Source organism: Choloepus didactylus, chromosome 7, assembly GCF_015220235.1.
Source record: "Choloepus didactylus isolate mChoDid1 chromosome 7, mChoDid1.pri, whole genome shotgun sequence".
NCBI lineage: Eukaryota > Metazoa > Chordata > Mammalia > Pilosa > Megalonychidae > Choloepus > Choloepus didactylus.
In genome coordinates this window covers 147,561,678-147,585,650 of record NC_051313.1, presented here as the reverse complement: position 1 = coordinate 147,585,650, position 23,973 = coordinate 147,561,678, and the positions used below count along the sequence as shown (strand labels likewise).

Sequence of the window (23,973 nt, the reverse complement as noted above, 5' to 3'; positions counted from 1 at the left end):
AAGATATGAACAGACATTTTTCTGAAGAGGAAATACAAATGGCTCAAAAGCATATGAAAAAATGCTCAACTTCACTGGCTATTAAGGAAATGCAAATCAAAACCGCAATGAGATATTATCGCACACCTACCAGAATGGCCATTATCCAAAAAACAGAAAATGACAAGTGCTGGAGAGGATGTGGAGAAAGAGGCACACTTATTCATTGCTGGTGGGAATGTAGAATGGTGCAACCACTCTGGAAGACAGTGTGGAGGTTCCTCAGGAAGCTAAATATAGATTTGCCATATGACCCAGCTATTCCATTGCTGGGTATATACTCAGAGGAACTGAAACTTAAGACACACACAGACATGTGTAAACTAATGTTTATTGCAGCATTATTCACAATTGCCAAGAGATGGGAACAGCCCAAATGTCCATCAAAGGACGAGTGGATAAACAAACCGTGGTATATACACATGATGGAATATTATGCAGCTGTAAGACAGAACAAAGACATGGATCATGTAATAATGTGGATGAACCTTGAGGACATTATGTTGAGTGAAGTTAGCCAGAAACAAAAGGACAGATTCTGTATGGTCTCACTAATATGAACAGACATTAATGAACAAACTTTGGGAGTTAAAAGCTGACAACACAGGCGACCAGGAGATAGAAAGAGGGCAGAGATCAGCCATTTGATGCTGAAGGACTACAGAATGTTTAGGATTGATTGCATAGATCCAGAAATAGATAGCATAATACTGTGTGATGGTAGCACGGTATTGTAAGTACACTGAACAAAGATGTCTGTGAGTAAAGCTGAAAGAGGTGGAATAGGAGAATGTATGACACCAGAGGTAAAGATAGATGATAAAGGCAGGCACTGTATAACATGGCAAAAACTGGAGTGGCCAATGACTGTTACTAAATATACAAATATAAAAATGTTTTTGCATGTGGGAAAGCAAATGAATGTCAACCATGTAGAAATTTGAAAAGGGGATGGTATTCAGGAAAAAACATAATCAAAGCAAACTGGAGTCCATGGTCAACAGTAACATTGTAATATACCTCCATTAAATGTAACAAAGGCAATATGCCAATGCTAAATGTATATGAGAGGGGGATATAGGGGAGTAATATGGGATTCTTGGAAGTGGTGTTATTTGCTGTCCTTAGTAGTATATTGTATTGTATGACATGTTATTTTTCTTTTTATCATTTTTTCTTATTGCTTAAAAAAAAAAACAAATTTTCTTGTAGTAATCAGTATGTTCAAGTGCTGATTGTGGTGATAAATGTACAACTTTATGATGATACCATGAACAACTGATTGTACACTGTGGATAAATGTATGGTATGTGAATATAACTCTATAAAATTGCAGGAAAATATATATATAGGAGTAAAAGTGTTGGAGAAAACATGGTGAGAGAGATGATGCCTCACCAATATGGACTAACTACAATGTGTAAACTCAGAATTGAATCTTAGAACATAGCCTAACGTGGACACAATAATTGTAATAGTCCCTAGATTGTAAGCTCCTACAGCAGTTAACTCTATCCCTGAATTGTAAGGCCTATCTCTAAACCTTGAGATGCTGATCCCCTAGCGTATAACCTGATTGGTCTCTGGAACAATGCATATCTCTGAGACACCTGAAACTCAGAGCTAGAGCTCGGCAGATATGAATGTCAGTGGTAGTGCATACAGCCACTGTCGAAAAAAAAAAAAAAAAAAAAAAAAAAAGCTGAAAAAGAGCCCAGACTTCAATTAGTGATATGAATGAAGCAGGTCTGGTTAAGACCAGGGCAAGCCAGGCCAAAGGGTAAAGGTTGAAACTGATTGTGTTTTAAAACTTCAACTTTCATGAGACCAAGGGAATAGATATCTATTTGGTACAGGATCTAAATTTTCTAAACGGTACAACTCTACAATCAATTTGCTCAAACACCACAATTGCGTGGAACTTTGAATAGGAAGTGAGATATGGTAGGTTAGTATAGGCTGGAGTGAAATAGTGACACATCCTAGAGTAATCTGGGCAGATAATAAAAAACATATTTACAGCCTCCTCCTCCCCAGCCCCGAGGATCTGGGGGAAGGTGCGGATGTGTTGGACATCCTCACCTGGACTGGTGTTGATGTTGTCACAAACATTGGGACTGGCGGTTTGATGTGCTGAGCCCTCGAGCAAGGGACTTGCCCTTATGAAGCTCATTACCACAAAGGAGAGTCTAAAGCTGTATGTAATGGTGCCTAAGAGTCTCCCCCTGAGTACCTCTTTGTTGCTCAGATGTGGCCCTCTCTCTCTCTAACTGAGCCATCTCGACAGGTGAACTCGCTGCCCTCCCCCCTACGTGGGACCCGACTCCCAAGGGTGTAAATCTCCCTGGCAACGCAGAGTATGACTCCCGGGGATGAATGTGGACCCGGCATCATGGGACTGAGAGTATCTTCTTGACCAAAAGAGGGATGCAAAATGAGATGAAATAGTTTCAGTGGCTGAGAGATTCCAAATGGAGTCGAGAGGTCACTCTGGTGGACATTCTTATGCACTATATAGATAACACCTCTTAGGCTTTAATGTATTGGAATAGCTAGAAGTAAATACCTGAAACTACCAAACTCCAACCCAGCAGTCTGGACTCCTGAAGACAATTACATAATAATGTAGATTACAAGGGGTGACAGTGTGATTGTGAAGACCTTGTGGATCACACCCCCTTTATCTAGTGTATGGATGAGTGGAGGAATGGGGATAAAAACTAAAGGACAAATGGGGTGGGATGGGGGGATGATTTGGGTGTTCTTTTTTCACTTTTATTTTTTATTCTTGTTCTGGTTCTTTCTGATGTAAGGAAAATGTTCAGAGATAGATTGTGGTGATGAACGCATAACTATGTTATCATACTGCGGACAGTGGATTGTATATCATGGATGATTGTATGTTGTGTGAATGTATTTCAATAAAACTGAATTTAATAAGAAAAATGAAAAAAAAAAATAAGTTCTGTCGAATCAATGAATGTGGTATCCGTGGAGGGTGGGTGTAGGTCACCTTTCAATATTTCTTTACTAGATCAAAACAAATGGGTTAATCAAAATGCCAGTAGATTTTTGGATCAAAATTGACAAGTTGTTCCTAAAATTTATATAGCAAAGGATCTAGAATAATCAAAACCATGTTGGAAAAGAAGAACAAAGTTGGAGGACTACTTAATTTCAAGGCTTACTATAACACCACAGTAATCAGGACAGGACAGTGTTGGTGGATGCGTAGACAGATAGACCAATGGAACAGGATAGAGATTCCAGAAGTAGAGCCATGCTTACCCAGTCACTTGATTTTCAACAAAATCGCCAAAGCAATTCAATGGAAAAATTGACAGTCTTTTCAACAAATGAAAGATTTTTTCAATAAATGATATGGTCTTTTCAACAAATGGTGCTGCAACAAGTAGATAAATTGGGAAAAAGAAATCTTGACCCACTAACTCAACACTATACAGAAAGATAACTCAGATGGACCATAGACCTAAATGAAAAAGCTAAAATTATAAATCTTCTAAAAGAAAACATAAAAGACTATCTTCATGACCTTGTGGAAATAGCATATATTTCCTAGAGAGGAGCATAAAGCAATCGAAAATTGGACTTCATAAAATGTAAAAACTTTTGTTCCTTAAAAAAACACCATTAAAAAATATATAATGGCAAGCCATAGCCTGGGGGAAAATGTTATGTATACATATATCTGACAAAGGACTCATATCCAGAATATTATATAGAGCAATTACAACTCAATAATAATAATTAAAAAAAAACAACCTGATAAGAAAGTTGGCAGACTTGAACAGACACGTCACACAAAAAAAGATATATGAATGGCCAATAAATACATGAAAAGGTGCTCAACATCATTAGTTATCAGAGAAATGCAAATTAAAACCATGAAATACCACTATACACCTACTAGAATGACTAAAATTAAAAAAGACTGAAAACACCAAGTATAGGCAATGCTGTAGGAAAAGTGGAACTCTCATATATTATCAGCAAGATTATAAAATGTATGACAAGTTTGGAGAGCTGTCAGGTCTTATAAAGTTAAACATATACCTATCCTATGATCTAGACATGCCACTTTTAGCTACTTACTACACAGATATGAAAACATATGTACAGAAAAATACCTGTACAAGAATGTTCATAACACTTTATTCATAATATCTTCAAATTGGAAGCCATCAGCAGATGAATTCATAGTCAAATTGGGATATATTCATATGGTGCAACTACCACTCAGCAACAAAAAAGGAACAAATTAAAGATATAGTCAACAACTAATTGAGTAAAAGAAGCCAGACCCAAGTAGTACTTACTTATTGTATGAAACCATTTATATGAAGTTTAAGAACAGGCAAAATGAATCTCCTGGAAGAAATAGAATAGCGGCTGCCTATGGAAAAGGCAGATCAAATAGAAGGGGGCATGAGAGAAATTTCTGGGCTGATGCAAATGTCTATGTTTTGATTGGGGTGGTGACTTCCCCAATCAAAACCCATTGAATTGTGCATTTAATATCTATGCATTTCACTATACATAAGTTTTACTTCAATAATTTAAAAAAAAAAAACACAAAACAACCCATGAACCAACCCTAACCTAAAACAACCCATATAACCACTGGTATGCAAATGCTGTTTGGTATATATACATAACAAAGGGCTGCAACAAGGATAGGCAATTAGATTCATTCTTCACGATGACCATTACAACAAGAGATTATTAATTTATGTCCCTCAGTAACTAGGGATCCTCAGTGGCCAAAACATATTTTACTAATGGACAATCCATGACAGAAATAACCAAGCATGGACCAAGAGAAAGACAGGCTGAGATTTTAAGCTCTACAGGCATTGTCTACTTTTTTCATTGTTATACCACTGATTCATGGTTGTGTTGGTTTGGATGTATGTTGTCCCCCAAAAGGCCATGTTCTTTGATGCAATCTTGTGGATGCAGGTGTATTAGTGTTGATTAGGTTGGAATCTTTGGATTAGGCTGTTTCCATGGAGATTTGACCCACACAGCTGTGGGTAATACCTTTGATTAGATTATTTCCATAGAGGTGTGGCCCCACCCATTAGCATGGATCTTGATTTAATCACTGGAGTCCTATATAAGAGCTCAGACAGGAGGGGCTCGCTGCTGCAGCTTAGAGAGACATTTTGAAGACAGCTATTGAAAGTTGACGCTGGCATTTTGGAGAACACCATTCTGAAATGTAACCTGGGAGCAAGCAGATGCCAGCCATATGCCTTCCCAGCTAACAGAGGTTTTCCAGATGCCAATGGCTTTTCTCCACTTAAGGTACCCTACTGTTGATGCCTTACCTTGGACACTTTATGGCCTTAAGACTGTAACTGTGTAAAAAATAAACCCCCTTCATAAAAGCCAATCCATTTCTGGTATTTTGCAAAACAGCAACATTAGCAAACTGGAACAATGGTATAGGGCTGCTATAGAACAGACCTCCAAAAATGTTGGACAGATGAGAGAGGAAAAGAAACAGTGCAACAGAAGAAAGAGGGAAGTGGAGAGGAAGGGAAAAGTCAAGGGAAAGAACACAAATTGCATAAGGCTGTGAGCACATATATGCAGGTGCTTTGCTGCATTTGTCTCCATCTATCCTGGGGGAAAGTGCCCCCGAGCCCAGATCAGCATCAACTGCACAGCTTAGAGGGAGTGCTGGAAAGCATCTCTGTATTTCAGAAATAGCCTGTGTGATTACAAAATAGAGGCAGCATTAAAACCTCATTCCAGGAAGCAATTCAGGAAAAGCAGACATTTAGATTGACTCAGATTATCACATTCGAGAGGCGGCTTGTAATAAATATCTGTTTTTCTCTGAAGATATGGGGACAACAGGCATAAGAAATGTAACCTTAATAATTGAGAAACCAAGCTGTTTGCCCACAAATGGAAACTTCATTACATTGCTGGCTTTTAACATAAGAGAAAAATGATGTCTGAACAGTTGATTGTTCCCTCACTCCCTGCTCCTAAAATAGAAGGATTGAATCAGACAGGGCATATAACAGGAATTATATTTGCACCCAAGGAGCTCATGTGATATGGAGCAAGGGCAGACAGAGGACAAGTCCAGTGGAAATATGACACTGAGTGTGGAATGGTGGGGTCAAGCAACCTGAGATTCAGTCCCTGTTCTACCAGCGACCTTGGATAAGTCACTTAACTTATCATCACTAACATCTCAGCTGCTCCATCTGTATATTGGTTATTTATGGAATATTTACAATTTCTCAAAATTGGCTATGAAGATAATTTCTGTTGGGTAAATTCTATTTTCCCCACTCTTCCAATATATTTGTCAATTGCTAAAAATTCATGCTAAAAAGAAATGAAAATCCCTGATGAATAAGGAGACCTTATGGTATAATGTTTAGTTTGAAATGTGTTAAAGAACTTCCCTGACTCCATACCCCATCCTGAACCACAGAAATATCTTCCAAACTTAGGGAATGTTTAGAGGTACCTTAACTCCAACTTTAAGAGTTTAAAAAAATCTGTTTAGAATTGGTATTTATCCAGTTGGACTGCAATACCATTCTTCACTAATAAGAACCAGTAGTGTGCCAGTTTGGATGTATTATGTCCCCCAAATGCCATGTTCTGTGATGCAATCTTGTGGGGGAAGACGTATTAGTGTTGATCAGGTTGGAACCTATTGGTTCAGTGTTACCATGGAGATGTGACTCAATCACCTGTGGGTGAGACCTTTCATTGAATTATTTCCATGGAGGGGTTGCCCCACCCATTCAGGGTGGGTCTTTATTGAATCACTGGAGTACTTTAAAAAGAGCCACACAGGCCCAGATGCAGAGCAGCTAAGAGTGACATTTTGAAGAGGAGCTGCAGCTAAGAGAGGACAAAATGCCCCAAGAGCAACATTTTGGAGAGTGCCATTTTGAAACACAACCTGGGAGCAGACAGACGCCAGCCACATGCCTTCTGAGCTAACAGAGGTTTTCCGGACACCAATGGCCTATCTCCAGTGAAGGTACCCGATTGTACATGCCTTACCTTGGACACTTTATAGCCTTAAGACTGTAACTGTGTAACCAAATAAACCCCCTTTATAAAAGCCAATCCATTTCTGGTGTTTTGCAAAATGGCAGCATTAGCAAACCGGAACAAGTAGATTCTCTTGTAAGGAGCCACCACTGGAAGTTACTACTGATACAGACATGCCATCTCTGGAAAGGTAATAAAGAGCATCAGGACTTTTCTGGCTTTACCTGCCATCCCAGAATAAGATACAACATTCCTAACATTTCTGGGCATGTGTTGTGGAGAGAGAGAACAACAGTTTAAAATAAGAAAGTTGATAGGGCTGTAGACCCAGAAACTCTGGACAGGGTTTCAAGTCTACAATGAAACCTACATCTCTGATCACTGGCAGTGACTGCCAGTCTGGGAGCTCTGACCTCTAAGAGGTCAAAGTTAGTAATGTAGGAGTATCTGCTCTTTTCACCCTTCCAAAACACCAAATGGAAATTGTATCTTCGTCCTCAAAAAGGTGGCATTGCATCATATTCACTGTGGTGGCACTGATTATTTGGTGCTGAGGAGAGATTCTGATGGGCAATTACATAAGTCTTTCACACAAGAATGAGGAGAAAAATTATTATTAAATAATCATGCTCTTTTGATAGACAAAATTGAAAAAAAAAAGATCCATACAGTGAAATGTGAAAAGGTTGGGAACAGTGGCTGTTCAGCTGTTGTTTCCATGACAGTTTGCTCCATAAAAGGCTATTTCAGCTTCTTAAAAAGCCAAATGAACAGTTAGTGGTTTACAGTTTTTTTTTTAATTAAAAAAAATACAACTGTGAGGGAGCTCTGCTGTGGTTGGTCTTTAGGATCAGGGAATAGACTTTAAGAATTTATTTCTGATTGTTAGGTTCATTGGGCATGCCTGAGGGATAGCATTTCTAACCCAAGTGACTTTTGAAATGCATTCTGAATCATTTTACTCCAGGTTTGCTGCAAGAAGAGGTTTCCTGAATATGAGGCTTCTTTGAAGACACCCAACCACCCTGCAGGAAAATCAAAAGCATGGTTTTTCAGAAAACCCCCTGTGGAGTACTGCTTGGCAAAATATCAGAGTAGACATGCCATCACCATCTTTTTCATATATAGAATTCCATCTAACATTTGGGAGAAGGAGAAGATGGGGAAAGATAGACAGAGTGAAGAATAACTTTATTTTCAGTTTTCCTTGAGATTACAGAGGCTTGAGGATCAGAAGCCCTGAAACCTACTGAGTTCTGGGGAAGTCAAAGACCTGCTTCCAGTTGTGGTCAGTTTGAGTTATTAGCTGGAATTCAGAGTTTTTTTTTATGTAGTACTAAAGAGTACATCGAGCGAGCATCAATGGGTTAAAAAAAAGTTCAGTCTTGAGTTAGTTCCCAAAAAGGCATATTCAGAGTGGGGCATTAAGGGGGATTAATGATGGCCTTGTGGTTCAATATTAGCAAGAGACCAGAGTTAAAATAAATGTGTACACCTCTAGGGAAGATGGAAAGTCTAGGCTAGCAGCCGTACAAAGCACTGGAATGTTAAAATATGTAACTAAATTAATAGTTTTCTCCTCTTTCTTCTTCCATATTTCTGTCCATGTTACCTTGATTTTTATATAACAGAATCACAATACCATGTTGGGACTCTATGGAAAAAAACTTTACTTGTGGCAACAACCTTCTGTTTTCTGAATTGCAAAGCAAACAAAGCCCTGGAGAAGCAAATTACCTCCTACTACATTTTTCTCCAGTGCTTTTGGTGACTAGCTATTTCATCATAATTTCAACCCAGGGAAAAGGGTTTCTGTGAAAACTTGCTATGGGCTCTTGTCAGTCATTCTTCTGTCCCTTGATCCAATAGCCACAAAAGTTAGACCAGTGTTTGTTTCTATTTACTAGTCTGTCTGATTCTACTAGAGGAAAAGTTCTGTGAAGGAGAGAACTATGTTTTGCCAATTGTACTCCAGCACCTAGACTGAGAGGTTCTCAAAAAATATATGTTGAATGAATGAATATTGAGCACTTTACCAACATCAACCCCATCAGCACCACTACCATCATCACCACCTCTACCACTGTCATCATTCTCACCACCAACACCTCTACCACCACCATGACAAACACCAACATCACCACCATGACAAATACCAACATCACCGACACCAACACCATCGCCACAACCACCATCACCACCACTACCATCATCACCACTTTGAACACCACCACTACCATCACCACCATCACCACCATCATCACCACCACCACCACCATCACCATCTCTACCACTGTCATAATCCTCACCACCACCACCTCTACCACCACAATGACAAACACCAACATCACCACCACGACAAACACTAACATCACCACCAACACTACCACCATAACCACCACCACCATCACCACCCCCATCATCACCACTACCATCACCACCTCGACCACCACCACTACCATCACCACCATCATCACCGCCATCACCACCACCATCACCACCTCTACCACTGTCATCATCCTCACCACTACCACCTCTACCACCACCACGACAAACACCAATGTCACAACCACCACCACCATCATAACCACATCGACCACCACCACCATCACCACCATCACCACCATCTCCACTGCCACCACCACCATCACTACCACCATCACCTCCATCACTACTACCACCACCATCACTACCACCTCCACCACCACCATCACCACCACCATCACCACCACCATGATCATGACCACCATCACCTCCATCACCACTACTGCCACCATTGCTATCACCTCCACCATGACCACTACCACTTCGATCGCCATCACCATCACCACCACCACCACCACCACTACCACTCCACCATCACCACCACCACCACTATCATCACTACCACCACCACCTTTACCACTGTCATCATCACTACCTCTACCACCATCACCATCACCACTACCACTACCACTACAACCACCAACTTTATCACTGTCATCACCACCACTACCATCTCTACCATCACCACCACCACCACCATCTCTACCCCCACCATCTCCACCACCATCACCACCACCAGTCAGCACCATCACCATCATCACCACCACAACCACCTCTACTACCACCACCACCAATACCACCATCATATCATAGTTGGTACTTAATCCTCTTTGGGAACACTTTCCTTAGGGACCCAGTTCCTCTGGCTGTTTAGAATCCTCTCTAATTTACACCTTTCTTCACTTATTCCCCTATTTCAAAATTCACCAATTCTGGGCCCCATTTCCTTGGGGCCTTGTTCTTTTCTAGGAGACGGTTAGTTAAATTGATATAGGCATTGTGTTACTGGTAATAACATGTTACTCTTGGCCCTCTCGGGTATTACCTGAGACTAAGGATAATGTTTAGTTCTAGCTCAGCCACTCGTTTGCTATGTGAACTTGGGTGAGTTACTTCCCTTCCAAGCATTTCTATTTCCTCAACTGGAAGGTAATGGAGAATCTTCCAGATCTCATATGCTGGTTCTGTGTACAATTGGACAGTAATCTTCTACTGATAATATCTCAACACAGAGGATGGAACCTGTGCCTGGGTGAGCTGTTTGGGGATCTCACAGTGAACAGTAAGCAACATTGCAGGGATAATGGCCATTGCAGCAGCAGCTGCACCTCCCTGGAGAAGTTCCCTGCCCGTTCCTGCTGCCAGATCCAATCAGTCAGGGACAGAACTGGGCATGGACACGTAACCACCCAGCAGTAATGCCGGGCTATGGTCACTGTCTTCCCCTTTCCACAGGACCATACTGCTCTTGCCATAAGGTGTCATAGCACAACTGTTCTGATGGTCTACCTGGGAGCTCAGAGTCCATGCCTGGTTTCTTCATAGCAATTTAGGGCAAGGAATGGAACACTTTGTTAATACTATGTGAGAGAAATAAGTCTTCAGCTGGCACAAAGCATCCTTCTTATATTTTTCCTGGCAATTTTCCTGGTGGGGATTGTCACATTAGAAATGAGGTGGAAAGAAAATGACAATCAAACAATGTAATTTGACGGAGGAAGTATAACTTCGGGCAAGCTTCTTCTTTTTTCTATTTTCCTCCTTTTTTTTCTTTTCTCCCTTAAATCAATCTGCAATGTAGCTTTGGTACTCAGTATTTAGAAAAGCCTAGACAAAAGTTAGCTTATGTAAGGTTATAACATCTCTGGCCCAATGACCAGACAACGAGATTATAAGAGTTTTTGGCTTTGTTTCTCCTGGGAAAACTGAATACCTGCAGGCTGTCCAGATAGTATAAACTTTTCCTATTTTCACATCAATGTGAAGTAATAGCAACTCAAAGAAAAGAACTGGAGACAATGCTGAACTTACAACAGAAAAAACAGAAGGAAAGAGCACTGCTTGAAGAATAAAAGGATATTCTTGCTGCCACTGGGAATAATAAATATGGCTTGAGTACAAGACAACATTTTATTTTAAAGATGAAGAAACAAGGTTTGGAGAATTTAAATGATTTGTCTTTGGTCACACAGCAACTTAGGGGCAAACCTGGAACGAATGTCTGACTTCCTAACATGGAACCAGTGCCTGCTCTTTCCATCTGACTTGCCTTCCTTTCCCTGCAGTAGAGGAAGGAAATGCACAGTTTTTGAAGGCATGAAGAAGACAGAGCCTCTATGTGAATAAGAAAAGAATGTAATACAGGCAGGGAAACTAATTCATAGAGAGGTTTAGTGTTGTGGACTTCAACTGAGATGATTTTGACTCTGAGGGGACATTTGGCAGTATCTGGAGATAATTCTGATTGTCACAAGTTGGGGAGGAGGAGTTACTAGAATCTTATGGGTAGAAGCTAGGGATACTGCTAAACATCCTATAATGATAGGACAGTCCCCACAACAAAGAACTACCCAGTCCAAAGTGTCAGCAAGGTTGAGGTTGACAAACCATGGTTTAGCGACTTATTCAAGGTCATATATATTGGATAGTAAAAGATTTTTATCTGGGGATCATGGACTTAAAATCCAGATTCTTTTAATTACATTAGAAAGTCTTGCCCAATTCAGGTTTATTATCCCATGCTCTTTTAGCAACATGCACCCTCACACTCTGCAAATGCGATGCCAATCTTCAGTGCTAGACTGTTCCAGGAGCTTCTTTTGTAAGCTGGTTGGGTGTCAGGCAGATGCTCCTGCCTCTTGCCCCCAGTGGCCTCTGCCCTCTTTAGTAACCAGCCAGGGCCATGCAGCTTTGCTCCCACTCCTTCTTGGCAACACTGAATCTCAGGAAATTTTCTGCTTCCAATCATTTCACATTGGCATTAGTTGAAGGCAATGTAATATACCTCCCAAAGAATTTGCAGATCATGATGCAGCTCTACTCTAGGACTTGTACCCTGTGAAAGGGATTTTGAGTCTCGATGACCAGGTGGGGAGATATTTTGAGAGGAGCTGCTTAAACAACTGTGCAGGCAAAGCAGGTCTGCCCTACAGAGGACCAGACCCACGTCCCTGAGAAAACCCACAGGTCCATGTACCTCTAAATTGGAGTTCTGGCTAGACAGTTCCGCCTTCAAATATCTTCTTTCTGGGCACTCTAAATATATCATCTCACATTTTAAGGCAATTCTTTCACTGAGAAGTTTGAGGTGCTTTTTTGTTTGTTTGTTTGCTTTTCAAATTCTGCTTAACTTCACTCAGCAATTTTGCTCCATTCCCAGATTTGTGACCAGGGGAGAAATTGCTGGAATGACCAGAAAACACTTCATTTTGGGGGGAAAAAAATGTGTCATCTTTAAAATTTTGTGTAACGACCAATACTTTAGTTTTTACAATCATTATAGCTGAATAGATTTTGGAAAGATGTACTAGATGTACTAGATGTAAAAGGCTTTTGAAAACTCACGTGCGTTTTATCTCTGTAAGCAACAGTGGTAGTGGAAATGGAGATACTGCTCAAAATGGCCTGAGACAAGCTCTCTGCTCCTAACCTCCAAAGTCCTCTCCCTCCAAAAACAAAACAAATCCAACACCACACCACCCCCCAAAAGGTTCTCTCTGTCTGATTCTAAACCTTGCAATTGGATTATACATTTTTGAAATTGAAAATTCATGGACTTTTTATGATTAATAAAATTTTAAGGCAATTTGCATTAGGATTATGTGCTTAATTGAAGACTTAACAACTTCCATTTGGCCAAGAGCCATCACAGGCTGTGTTAGGTTAGCGGCTTCACATTTGCTTCCATCTTGCGTTGGCTTGTGTTAGGCAGTGCTTTCTGGATCAGTAAAAACACACAAAATGTGTGAGTAAGCTTAGGCTGAGGACCATGTCATTTTAGAATGCTTGAGAAGGACTTTATATTCAGCTATGGCCAGCTATTTCTTCCCTTTTCACTGTAAACCTGTCACGGAAATTTCATAGGAGGAGAGGAACCTTGTCTATCAACTGCAGGTTTCATGTTGTTATAAATAGTTTCCATAAAGACATTCTTAAATGCTTGCAAATTCACTGTTTTCTTATTATGCAAAGTAAACTAACGACAGAAACAAAAACTGCCTGTAGATGTTAGTTTTTACTGTCACTTCTTAAGCTCCACTATTTCTTAAATTTACATGTAGCTTAGTTATTAACATTAAAAATAGCCCTTCTTAAAAGTTAATCAGAAATGACATTGCATAGCATTAGCAGAATATTTAAAAATTAATAATATTGATTTCATTTAAGTCAAAAGAATGCACAATCCAATCTCAAAGATCAAATTCTTCCAAAGAGGATTCTTTAGAAACCTTAAGGAAATTGGCAATACAACGATTCTTTTCTCATTCTATGTATGAAATACCAGCCTAATGCTTCTTCAGAAATATTTGGGCTCATGCATCGGAACTCATATACTTTTATGCACTAAGGAGCTGGATCTCTGTGCAGTGTATATCTGTGTATTCCCAGATTGCAAGGACCCAAGCATCCCATTTAATCTTCCCAACTCGATCCCTAACCTGCCATCCATGGGAAGACAATCACATCTCACTCAACAAGCTGTTCCATGGCAGAATCTTTGCATTTCCAAGGCTGTTTCTGGATGTCCTGCAGAGAGCAGTGTGGAATGTAGAAAATGTCCGGGTTCTAGCTGAGGCTTTGCCACTGACCTCCTCATGTTGCTCCCTAACTTGCAAAATGGCACAAGTAAAGCCTATCCTGCTTACCTAAGGGATTGCTTCGAAGAACAAATACCCATTTTATAAGCTATAAAGTACTGTGGTGAGGCATTGTTGTAAAAGATCCCAAGATTAGACAGTCATTTATTTCTTTACCCTTCGAATGGGTGTGAAAATAGAGAAAGCTGTGTCTTGCACAGCTTGATATTTGATCGATCGACTGACTGATTATATAGCCACTGACATTTTGTCATGTCATTCCTCAGACCCTAGAAAAGGTTCTGGAGAATAACCGTTACCTACAATATCTCGTTATCTATCCCCATTTTTCTGAAGCCAAAGAAACACAGAGTCTTAAGAAGAGAATTCTATTTTATAGCACATGACCAGTTCAGGAAATTCCAAGAGCTATCCTGGATGTCATGAACACGAACCTTACAAATGAAGAGTATGCTAAATGTAAGTTACCGTTTCAACAGCTCCCTATGAACTTGTGTCTGTACCGAGGCAAATCACCTGTGTAATGGATTTTAGGAATCAGTGATTGTTGCTTACCATCGCAGACCCAACACGGCTGACTTTGATGGGATTCCCTCGGCCAGAAAGGTCCATTTGTGCTTTGTCCATCACAAACAGGCACGCATCGAGAATGCCATCCTCAAACTAGGCAGGAAAAGAGAACACGAGAAACGACTTAATGTCCACTCTGCAAATAAGATAGTCCCTGCTTAAAAATAAAATGAAACCCAAACTAATATTTAGAAATGTGCATTTACTATATAGTGATCTCCCATAATATTTAGTATGAAGTATTAAGGTGAAAGGAAGGAGACAGCTTCTCTTTTTTTTTTCCCCAGTATGAATAACAAGAACATAAAAGCAAGCCATACATATAAACAGAGCAACTAGGGATCTGACCTACTCAAGGAGCATGGATAGACTTGAAAGTCTTTATAAAATTGTACAAGTTAATTTTGAGGATTTTTCCCATATATCTGCTCAGTGCCCAAGGCAAAGAAATGAATGACTTACTAAAGTCAGACCAAAGTCTTGAGACCTTAAAAGTAACATGAGTCCTTTTGAGTCTTTAAAATAAACAGCTCTTAGGTATATCATGGAAAGGTATTTCAGTTTCCATTGGCTTGCACCTGAAATAGTAGGGGTTCTCATCTAGCTAATGTCAGTCTAAAGTTTCCCTCTTCTGAGACAAGGAGGACCCCAGGATCAAAGAGAGAGCAGAGAGACCTAGAGAGAGTAGATTATATCATCAAAGGTACAGTATGGTATCAGTACAATTTCTTTAGAAAAAATCACTAACCACAAAAAATACCAGAGTTTTCTAAAAATAGGAATAGAGAACAATTAGCAATAAACTGGCAAGATGGAAATGTTTCACTTATACTCTCCCTTGAAGTAGATAATAGGAATAGGACATTTCCCTGAACACAGAAATCTTGCATATCATTCCCCCAAGTACTTGTGACAGAAACCACAATCTTCACGGCTAATTACTGTGTAATTCCTTATTAAAGCCAGTTAGAGCATTAAAAATTGATGTGAGGGATACAGTAATGAGTAATTGTGTTAGTTCTTCAGTTATGTAAATAAATCATTATTCTGTTTCTTATTAAGCAGCACCCTCAGCTGTGTCTGTGGGAAATGATAGCAGCTAACTGTGAGTGAAATAGTAGTAGGGCTAGTCGTTTCTCAGCATCACTGCAAACAACTGAACTGACTGTTTATTTCAGGCATAGGAACCAAATCAATTGATATTTTAAATAATATTAGATACAGACGGTGCCTGTGCTCAAGGGTGCATGCCAGTATAATCAAAGGCACGTGGGTTGAATTCCCCCATCAAGCAAGCACAAGTAGTTCTTGGTGCTACCCACCTTGATTTCTTCATAGTGGCCATCTATAATTTGTCACATTGGGACCATAAACAGAATCACATCAGCAGTTAGGAAATGAGGACCTAAGACAAGGTCATCAGATGATAGACATTATCAGTGTTGCACAACTGCTCAGGAAAAGGAGGGCTTTCCACCAAGCAGAGGATGAGGGCACACAGATCACTAGCTGAGCAGGACATCAAAAATGCAAGTGGGCAAGCTTGAGTCCTGGGCATGTACTTATCAAGTGTCAGGGTGAAGACACTTGTCACAAAGCCAGGTGGACAAGAGCTAGTGATGACACACAATCAATGGAACAGTGGGTGAGGGATCTAGAGAAATCCCACATGGACATCAGAACAGGGTATCAGGATCAAATAAAATCACAGGTGACCTGGAGAAGCCGGATTCAATAAGATCTCTCCCCTAAATACCCAGAGCAATGACACATGATTCCAATCATCTCAACCAAAACACGCCAAGGAATGACACAGTCATCTCTTCTCACTTTGCTAATGAAAAATTGTTTTTGAATCACGTCATGCATTCATTTATGGAAAGATGGCAAGATATCATTCATTTGTTCCATTGTTAAAGACGTCAAACTGGAATAGTTTGAATTATTGACAATCTGAAAGGAAATACCATTTGCTACTTCATATCCCACCAGTAACTTGAGGTTGTGGCTGATAAAAAGTGATAGCCCCGTGGACCCTCCTTTGATGAAACGGTAACACTTATTTCTAATTAGCAGTATCCTATACTAAACACTTAAAAAAAGGTATTTCCTTGAGTTGGGCACATGTTGCAGAATCCTTTGCATCATTATCAAAAGAACTTTCTTTATAAGGAAAGGAGCACTTCAGTCCATTCAAGGTTGAATAGCAAAGTCTCAGCTAATGAGATTTCACTGTGCTAAAATGCCAAAGCATTTCTCAATAGCATGCCATATTCTCTGTAGAACTTCTGATTTCTGTAACATTATAAAAACCAAAGATATGTGTTTTCAGCTGATAAATTATGCAGTTATCTTTATAAGTTTCTACCCCTATGCTCTCTGCCTTGGAGTCCCAGATCCTGAGAAGCAGGAAATTATACTTCTCTAATATCGATATATGGTCACCCTGAAGTGATACATGTGACAAAATTATTAAATAAAAATGCCCTTGACAATGACAACTTTTAAATGGCTCACCTGGCCATAGCTCCAGCTTCTAGTCTTCATGTCACTGACGTCTCCATAAAAAATAACCCCGATGTCATTCAAGACATACTCCTCTTTTTCTTTCTCATCATCGAGATACACAGCGTCATCTGCATCAGGATTTAAACGCAATGACCATTACCAAACCAAGCTGTTCCCAAATACTTGAAACTTTATTTTTATCCTAAACTGCAATTTCATCAGCTAAGTGGAAAGAAAAGTCTTTTGTTGCATGAAGCCTAGCTCATTTCCCAATATGTGATTTTCACTGACAATGAACATAATCAGCCCCCAAAATCTGTCTGTACATGACAGTTGTCAGCAAATATGCTGATAAACTCGAACTCTTTAAGTTCCATGCAGCACAATTAAATTGACATGTCTCATTAAACATTTTATGATTCCAGTGCATCAGCAGTTTCAGAATCAAAGTTCTGTGAGGCAGATACAAATCTTTAACTCAGATCAAAGATAATTTCCAACCTATTAATGTTAATACCGAAATAGCTGAATTGAAAATGATTTTTAAAGCAAATCTGGGACATTTGGAAGGCAGTGGTATCATTTGTCATGTTTTGTTTGTGGCTCATCCCTGACAGGAGGGAGGCTGAAGGTAATCTCCTTTTCATGAAAAATCCTTTCCAATGTGTTGGCAGGTGTGCGTGTCCCTCCAGCCTCCCTGCTCCGCTGCCTCCTCTGCAAGGACTCATCTTCCCTGTGGCTGTAATCGCAGGAATGCAGGCTTCCCATCTACCTCCTTAGGAATCAGCCTGGGACTCATTCCCAGGCCAGGCGTCAGAGCAGCAGGGGGACGTGCAGTGCAGGCAGGACCAAACAGGTGTAAATCACACTCAGGAAAGTGTGCGTGTTTGGAGCAGGGTCACTCTTGGCTCTGATGGGGGACATGGCTCATTACATTTCTCTAGCCAGCTCATAACTGTCACCCTATTACCTTTTCTGGGTTCTTTCCTCATCATTCCCTGGTAAGGCTTTAATCTCTCTCTTTAGAGTGGTGGTACTCAACCTTGGCTGCATGTGACAATCATCTGGAGAGATTAAAAAGCTCCCCATGCTTAGGATAAACTCCAGATCAATTAAATCACAATCTCTGGGGGAGAGAGACAGGCAACAGTTTTTTGGGTTTTTTTTATCTCCCCAGGGACTCTTACGTGCAGCTAAAGTGGAAAGTCAATGTCTTATGCCTTAGCCCCTCTCTACTGAAAGAGTTCAAAAACCAGCAGCATCAGTATCACATGGGAATTTGTCAGAAATGCAGAATTCCAGGCCCCATCTCAGACCTACAGGCTCTGAATCTGAATGTTAACAACATCCCCAGGTGATTTATATATGCATTAAAGTTTGGGAAGCACTGCTCTGTTCAACCAGCTTAGACCCCCCTCATTTAGGGCTGTATTACAGTTTTCATCGAATCCTTTGGTGATTCCTTGGTCTTGTTTGGTCTCCAGTACTTTCTTGTTATCTCCCTCTTTCTCCTTCTCTTCTTCACTTCTTGCCAACCAATTGCCTGATTTCACTCAACTCTAAAATTATATATAAATATATATACATACACACTGTACATATATATACACACACACCATACATATATGTGCTTACATATATAATTTCAACACCCAACAGAGTGCACACATTTGAAGTGTACAATTTCACAATAAAAATAATGAACACACACATCAAACCCAAAGTTCCCTTGTGCCCCTTTGTGTTTTCTCCCTCCTGATCCCCTGCCATGGAACCACTGATCTATTTTCTGTCATTATAGATTGGTTTACATTTTCTAAAATTTTATATAAATGAAATCATCCAGTATGTACTATTTTGTACTTTTTTTCTGGGGGGTGGGGAGGGTGTCTGACCTCTTTCACTCTGAATGATTATTTTGAGATTCATCCATGTTGTTGTGTGTTTCAAGTTCATTCCTCCTAAAGCCATTTTAGCTTTCCAGAAGAAGCCAGAGTTAAATAACAAGTGAGTCCCAGCCTCTCCTCGGTCCTTGCCAGTGTGAACATTGATGCTTCCCAACTGCTGGCCTGGCCTTGCCAAGTTCTGGAAGCAGAATGCCATGTTTTAACAATAATCTCTGCATAGGCTGATGACCCCCAAACTAAAACCTCAGCTTCATTCCTAGAGATAAAATATAAAGGAATCAAAAGCCAGCAAGATGGGCCTCCCACTGGCCAAAGATGGAACCATCTGAATATCAAAAATAATAGTATAATAGTAACAGCAAAGAAATGAAACCCATCAATTTGCTTTAAAATTAATGATCAGGGCACCTTCAAAAAACCACAGGAGCATATTGGAAGCAATGTAGTTATTTTAGGATATTTGTTTTTCTTATTCCTTTGTTTTGTTTTGTTTGAATGTTTTCTTTTATTTTTTTGATAAAGTTAAAAAAATATCTGCGGGATACTGATCACGTGCTTCGACTTGGCGGGCCTGGGCTGGGGGACCTGATCAGCCCCTGGGGAGGGTGGTGGGCACGGGCGACAGCGCCCTCCACTGCCCCCCAGGCCTGGGAAAGTGGAGCCGGAGGCAGGCCCCATTTCCTCACCCAAAATACCACCGTAGGGGAGGCTTGCCGGAGGGAACCGCCTTTTCCCCACCCCCTTATCTTGCCCCTGACACTCCCCATTGCCAGAGCAACTCCCCCACCGTCAGTGCGCATGCACAGTTACCAGAACAACTCCCACCCCTTGTCTATCAACCTCCGCACCCTCTCCGAACCAATCCAAGCCTTCGACCTCTACAGCTACCCCGCCCTCTAATCGCCCAATATAAGCTTGTGCTCTCGCCTAATAAAGCTCTCTCTCTCTCTTAGTTTTCTTCTAAGACCCCAAAAGAACCGTGTCCTGCCTGTTCCTTCTCGCCGCCCTCCACACCTTGCACGCCCCCCCGCCGGGGACCTGGCCAAATCCCCCGCCTCGCCTTCGCCTCCGGGAAAGAGCCCCCGCCGCCGGTACCCTCAGAGCAAGCCTGGGAGCCTAGGATTTAGCTACCAGCCGCCACCCCCTCCCCCAGACGAATCAACTGCGACCGCAAATATCCAATGCTGCAATGAAAAGGAGGAAATAATGCTTAGAGTGAAATCCTAGGACTGCATAAGAGATGCATTTACCGCTATATCCCAAGTTGAAACATTTGCACTTCCAGCCTAGCATCATGTATAAAGCACAGAGCTGAAAACTAGAGCTGAAGAGTAGCTTGAAGGAAGGTCTCCTCTGTGGACTGTTACCACAGTAGCCAAAATGGACCACACCTTCTGGTTTTTACATCTGTGTAGCCCCTCCCACCTTGACTTTGATCTTGACCATGTGACTTACTTTGACCAATGGGATGTTAGCAAAGGTGACACATGCAAAGGCTTGATGTGTGATTGGGTAGTCCTCTTGGAATGCATACCCTGGGAACCCAGCTGCCATTGTACAATATCCACTCACTTGTCTAGGAAGCCAGAGGAATAGAAAGCAAGAGAGAGGCCACTAGCCATTCCAGACATTCCAGCTGAGGCCCTATGAGCAAGCCTTCTTGGACCTTCCAGCTCAGCCCACTTAATGCAGATGAGTGAGTGGCCCCAGATGGCGTGTCAAGAAACAGAAGAACTACACAGCCGAGCCCTGAACATATTCTGTCCCACAGAATCATGAGAAATAGTAAACCACTGTTTTAAGCTGCTAACTTTTGAAGTAGTTTGTTACACATGAATAGAAAAACTATCCATAAGAAAGAATAGTAACTGCTAAGGAAAGAAACATATCAAATATTTCAATATTCACATATCATTAATGATAAAAAATCATTGGGCACATTTGTAGGGTGCTGGGAACTAGGTCAATATTTTGGAAGCTGAGAAATAAGGAAAGAAATGTGTATTCAGTCTTTCTTATATGAATCAAGGCAACAAAACAGTTGATGCTAATCAATGCAGATTTGGTGGAATTAGAATATCACCATTTTGCAATCCATAATGAGATAATGGATCTAGGCTAAAATAATTATTTAAAAGGCTAATAGGGAAGTTCATAATGAATGGATGAAAGTGATAAAACCTGAACCCACTGACAAATTGCAACATCATGAACAGAAGGACTACCAGACAACCTAATGGGACAAACATCCTGGGAAGTACATAGTATACTTATGAAGTATCCTAGTCCCCTCTCCTCCATCCTCACCCCCGCCAGCCATTTGAACTGGAATCTGATCAAGTCTCTAGATCTGTTTAACAGGATATACAGGAGTTAGAGGAATGTATGGCATGACACCAAGGGAATACAATCAGGAAAATTCAGAATATGGAAAGTTCTACATGACAAATGACTTAATTCAGGCAATAAGCTCACAGCATGAAAAAAAAAAAGAAGAGAATTTCTCTAAAATAAAAGGGATCTAAGAGACATATCATCCAAATTTAATGTATAGACCTTGATTCAAATGAACAAACTGTAAAAAGATATTTGGGGAGATTTGATTAAGGACTGGGTATTAGATTATAACAAGGAACTCTTGCTGATTTTACTAGCTGTAATAATGGCATTGTGTGTGTGTGTGTGTGTGTGTGTGTGTGTGTGTGTCTACTTTTTAAAAGTTTCAAAAATATGACATGATGGCTGGGATTTGCTCAAAAATTCAAAGACAATGAAAATAAGGGTAAAAAAAGGATAGACAGTAGGTGTGGGAAAACTCTTGATAACCAGTGAATACAGGTTCTATATTTAGGTATACATTGTACTAGTCTTTCAACTTTCAAGTTTGTTTGAAATTTTCATGATAAAAATAAACTTTGCCAAAGACAGAAAAGAAAAGAACGTGAATAAATGGAAAGATAAAAAAAATGTTTCTAGTTGGATGTGAAGATTCAGCATGGTAAAGATATCAATTCTACTCAAATTATTCTATATATGTCAATGAAAACCCAATAAATTTCCACTCAGATTTTTTAGAACTACGCGTGCTCATTTTAAAGTTTATCTGAAGGAGCTGATGTGAAAAAATAGGCCCCCAAAATAAAATGTTGAAAAAGAAGGAATATTGAGGGATCTACCCAACAATATATCAAAAATATACTATTAATTTTGTGGAAAATTGAACTTTTGACCCCAATTCATCCTTTCCTATTCTCATGCTCTTTGCCATGAAACTAGCAGTCCTCCTCTCTAAAGGTGAAATGTATCCTCCTCTTGACTTTGGGCTTGCTTTGGTTAATGGGGTGTTAGAAGTTATGCATGCTGGGGCTTGAAATGTGCTTGCTCAACTCAGTATGTGCCCCGGAGCCTCTGTAAATGCCATGAGATAAACATGCCCCAGCAAGTCCCCTGCTCCAAGGAAGATAAAAGACACATGGAGCAGGCAACCCCCTAAACCTACAGGGAGGGTAGAGCATCTTCAGCTGCTCTGGCCTAAAGCAAACTACAGCCAAGTCACAGATCCATAAGAATTAATGCTTATTGTATGTCACTAAGATATTTTTTGTTCATTCTAATGCAGCATCACTTTGAAACAAAGCAATAATTAAAATTGTGTTGTACTGGCCCAGTAATAGACAAATACATGGATGGAAAATATGTATATCGGATCCTAGTAAATGATAAAGGTGGCATTTAAAGTTGATGGGAATGATACATTTGATCAATAAATGATGTTCTGACAACTGACTATCCATGTGAGAAGAAAAATTCAGAAGTTCTCATTATTTGTCTTTAAACAAAACTTAAAGACAGATTCAAGAGATGCATATGTGTTTCTTCCTGCCAATCCTTAACTCAACCTAAAATGTCCCAGATATGAACTATTCAGAGAAAAAATATATTTAATGAATATGTGAAAAGATACTCAACCTCACTAATAATGAGAGACATATGAGCTAAAATAACCATGGAATACCATATTTGGTTTACCCAAGTGGCAAATATTAAAACAATTGGTAACATCCAGTGCCGTTGTGGCTCTGAAGAAATGGATACTCTCATATACTGTGGCAGTTTTGTAAACTAATGCAGCCTTTTGAAAGGGTAATTTGGCAGTATCTATGCAAATTTAAAATGTGCATGCCGTTTGACCAAGTTATGCTATTTCTACGTGTCTTTTCTACAGAAATACTTGCACAGGTACAAAACGAATGTGCAAGATTCAATGAAGCATGGTTTGCTACAGTGAAAAATGGGGAACAATATAAATATCTATAAATAAAAGACCAAATCGATTGTGGTACAATCATATGAAACAGCCATAAAAAAGTGTATATAGATAGTAATACAGAAAGATCGCCAAGATACATTGTGCCAAAAAGCTAGGTACCAAGCAACATGTATAATACATTCCCTTTTGTAGTTAAAATTCAAATTCTATAGGTGTATATATGGACATTAATATGTTAAATTACAGCAAAATATCTGCAAGAATATACATAGCCAAAAGTGGTTTTCTCTGGGGAGAGGAGTAGGATTGGCACGTCTGAGAAAACTTTCACTTTTTACCATGTAAATATGTATATGTGTTCATATTGGACAAGAACAATGCATTCAATTAATTGCCAATTAAAAATAATTCACAAATACATTAAATGGGTGAAAATACACCCAAATGTTAATGGTTGTAGTCTCTGGTTTGTAGAACTCTGGGT

At 40.0% G+C, this 23,973-nt stretch overlaps 1 protein-coding gene across 1 annotated transcript in view; it reads right to left on the bottom strand.

Annotated features, from left to right (window-relative positions):
- Positions 1-23,973, bottom strand: part of F13A1 (coagulation factor XIII A chain) — a 194,560-nt gene that overhangs the window by 106,092 nt on the left and 64,495 nt on the right. The window contains 2 exon segments of the mRNA XM_037844511.1: positions 14,790-14,897; positions 17,322-17,440. Of these exon segments, the coding sequence (XP_037700439.1) occupies positions 14,790-14,897; positions 17,322-17,440 (227 nt within the window).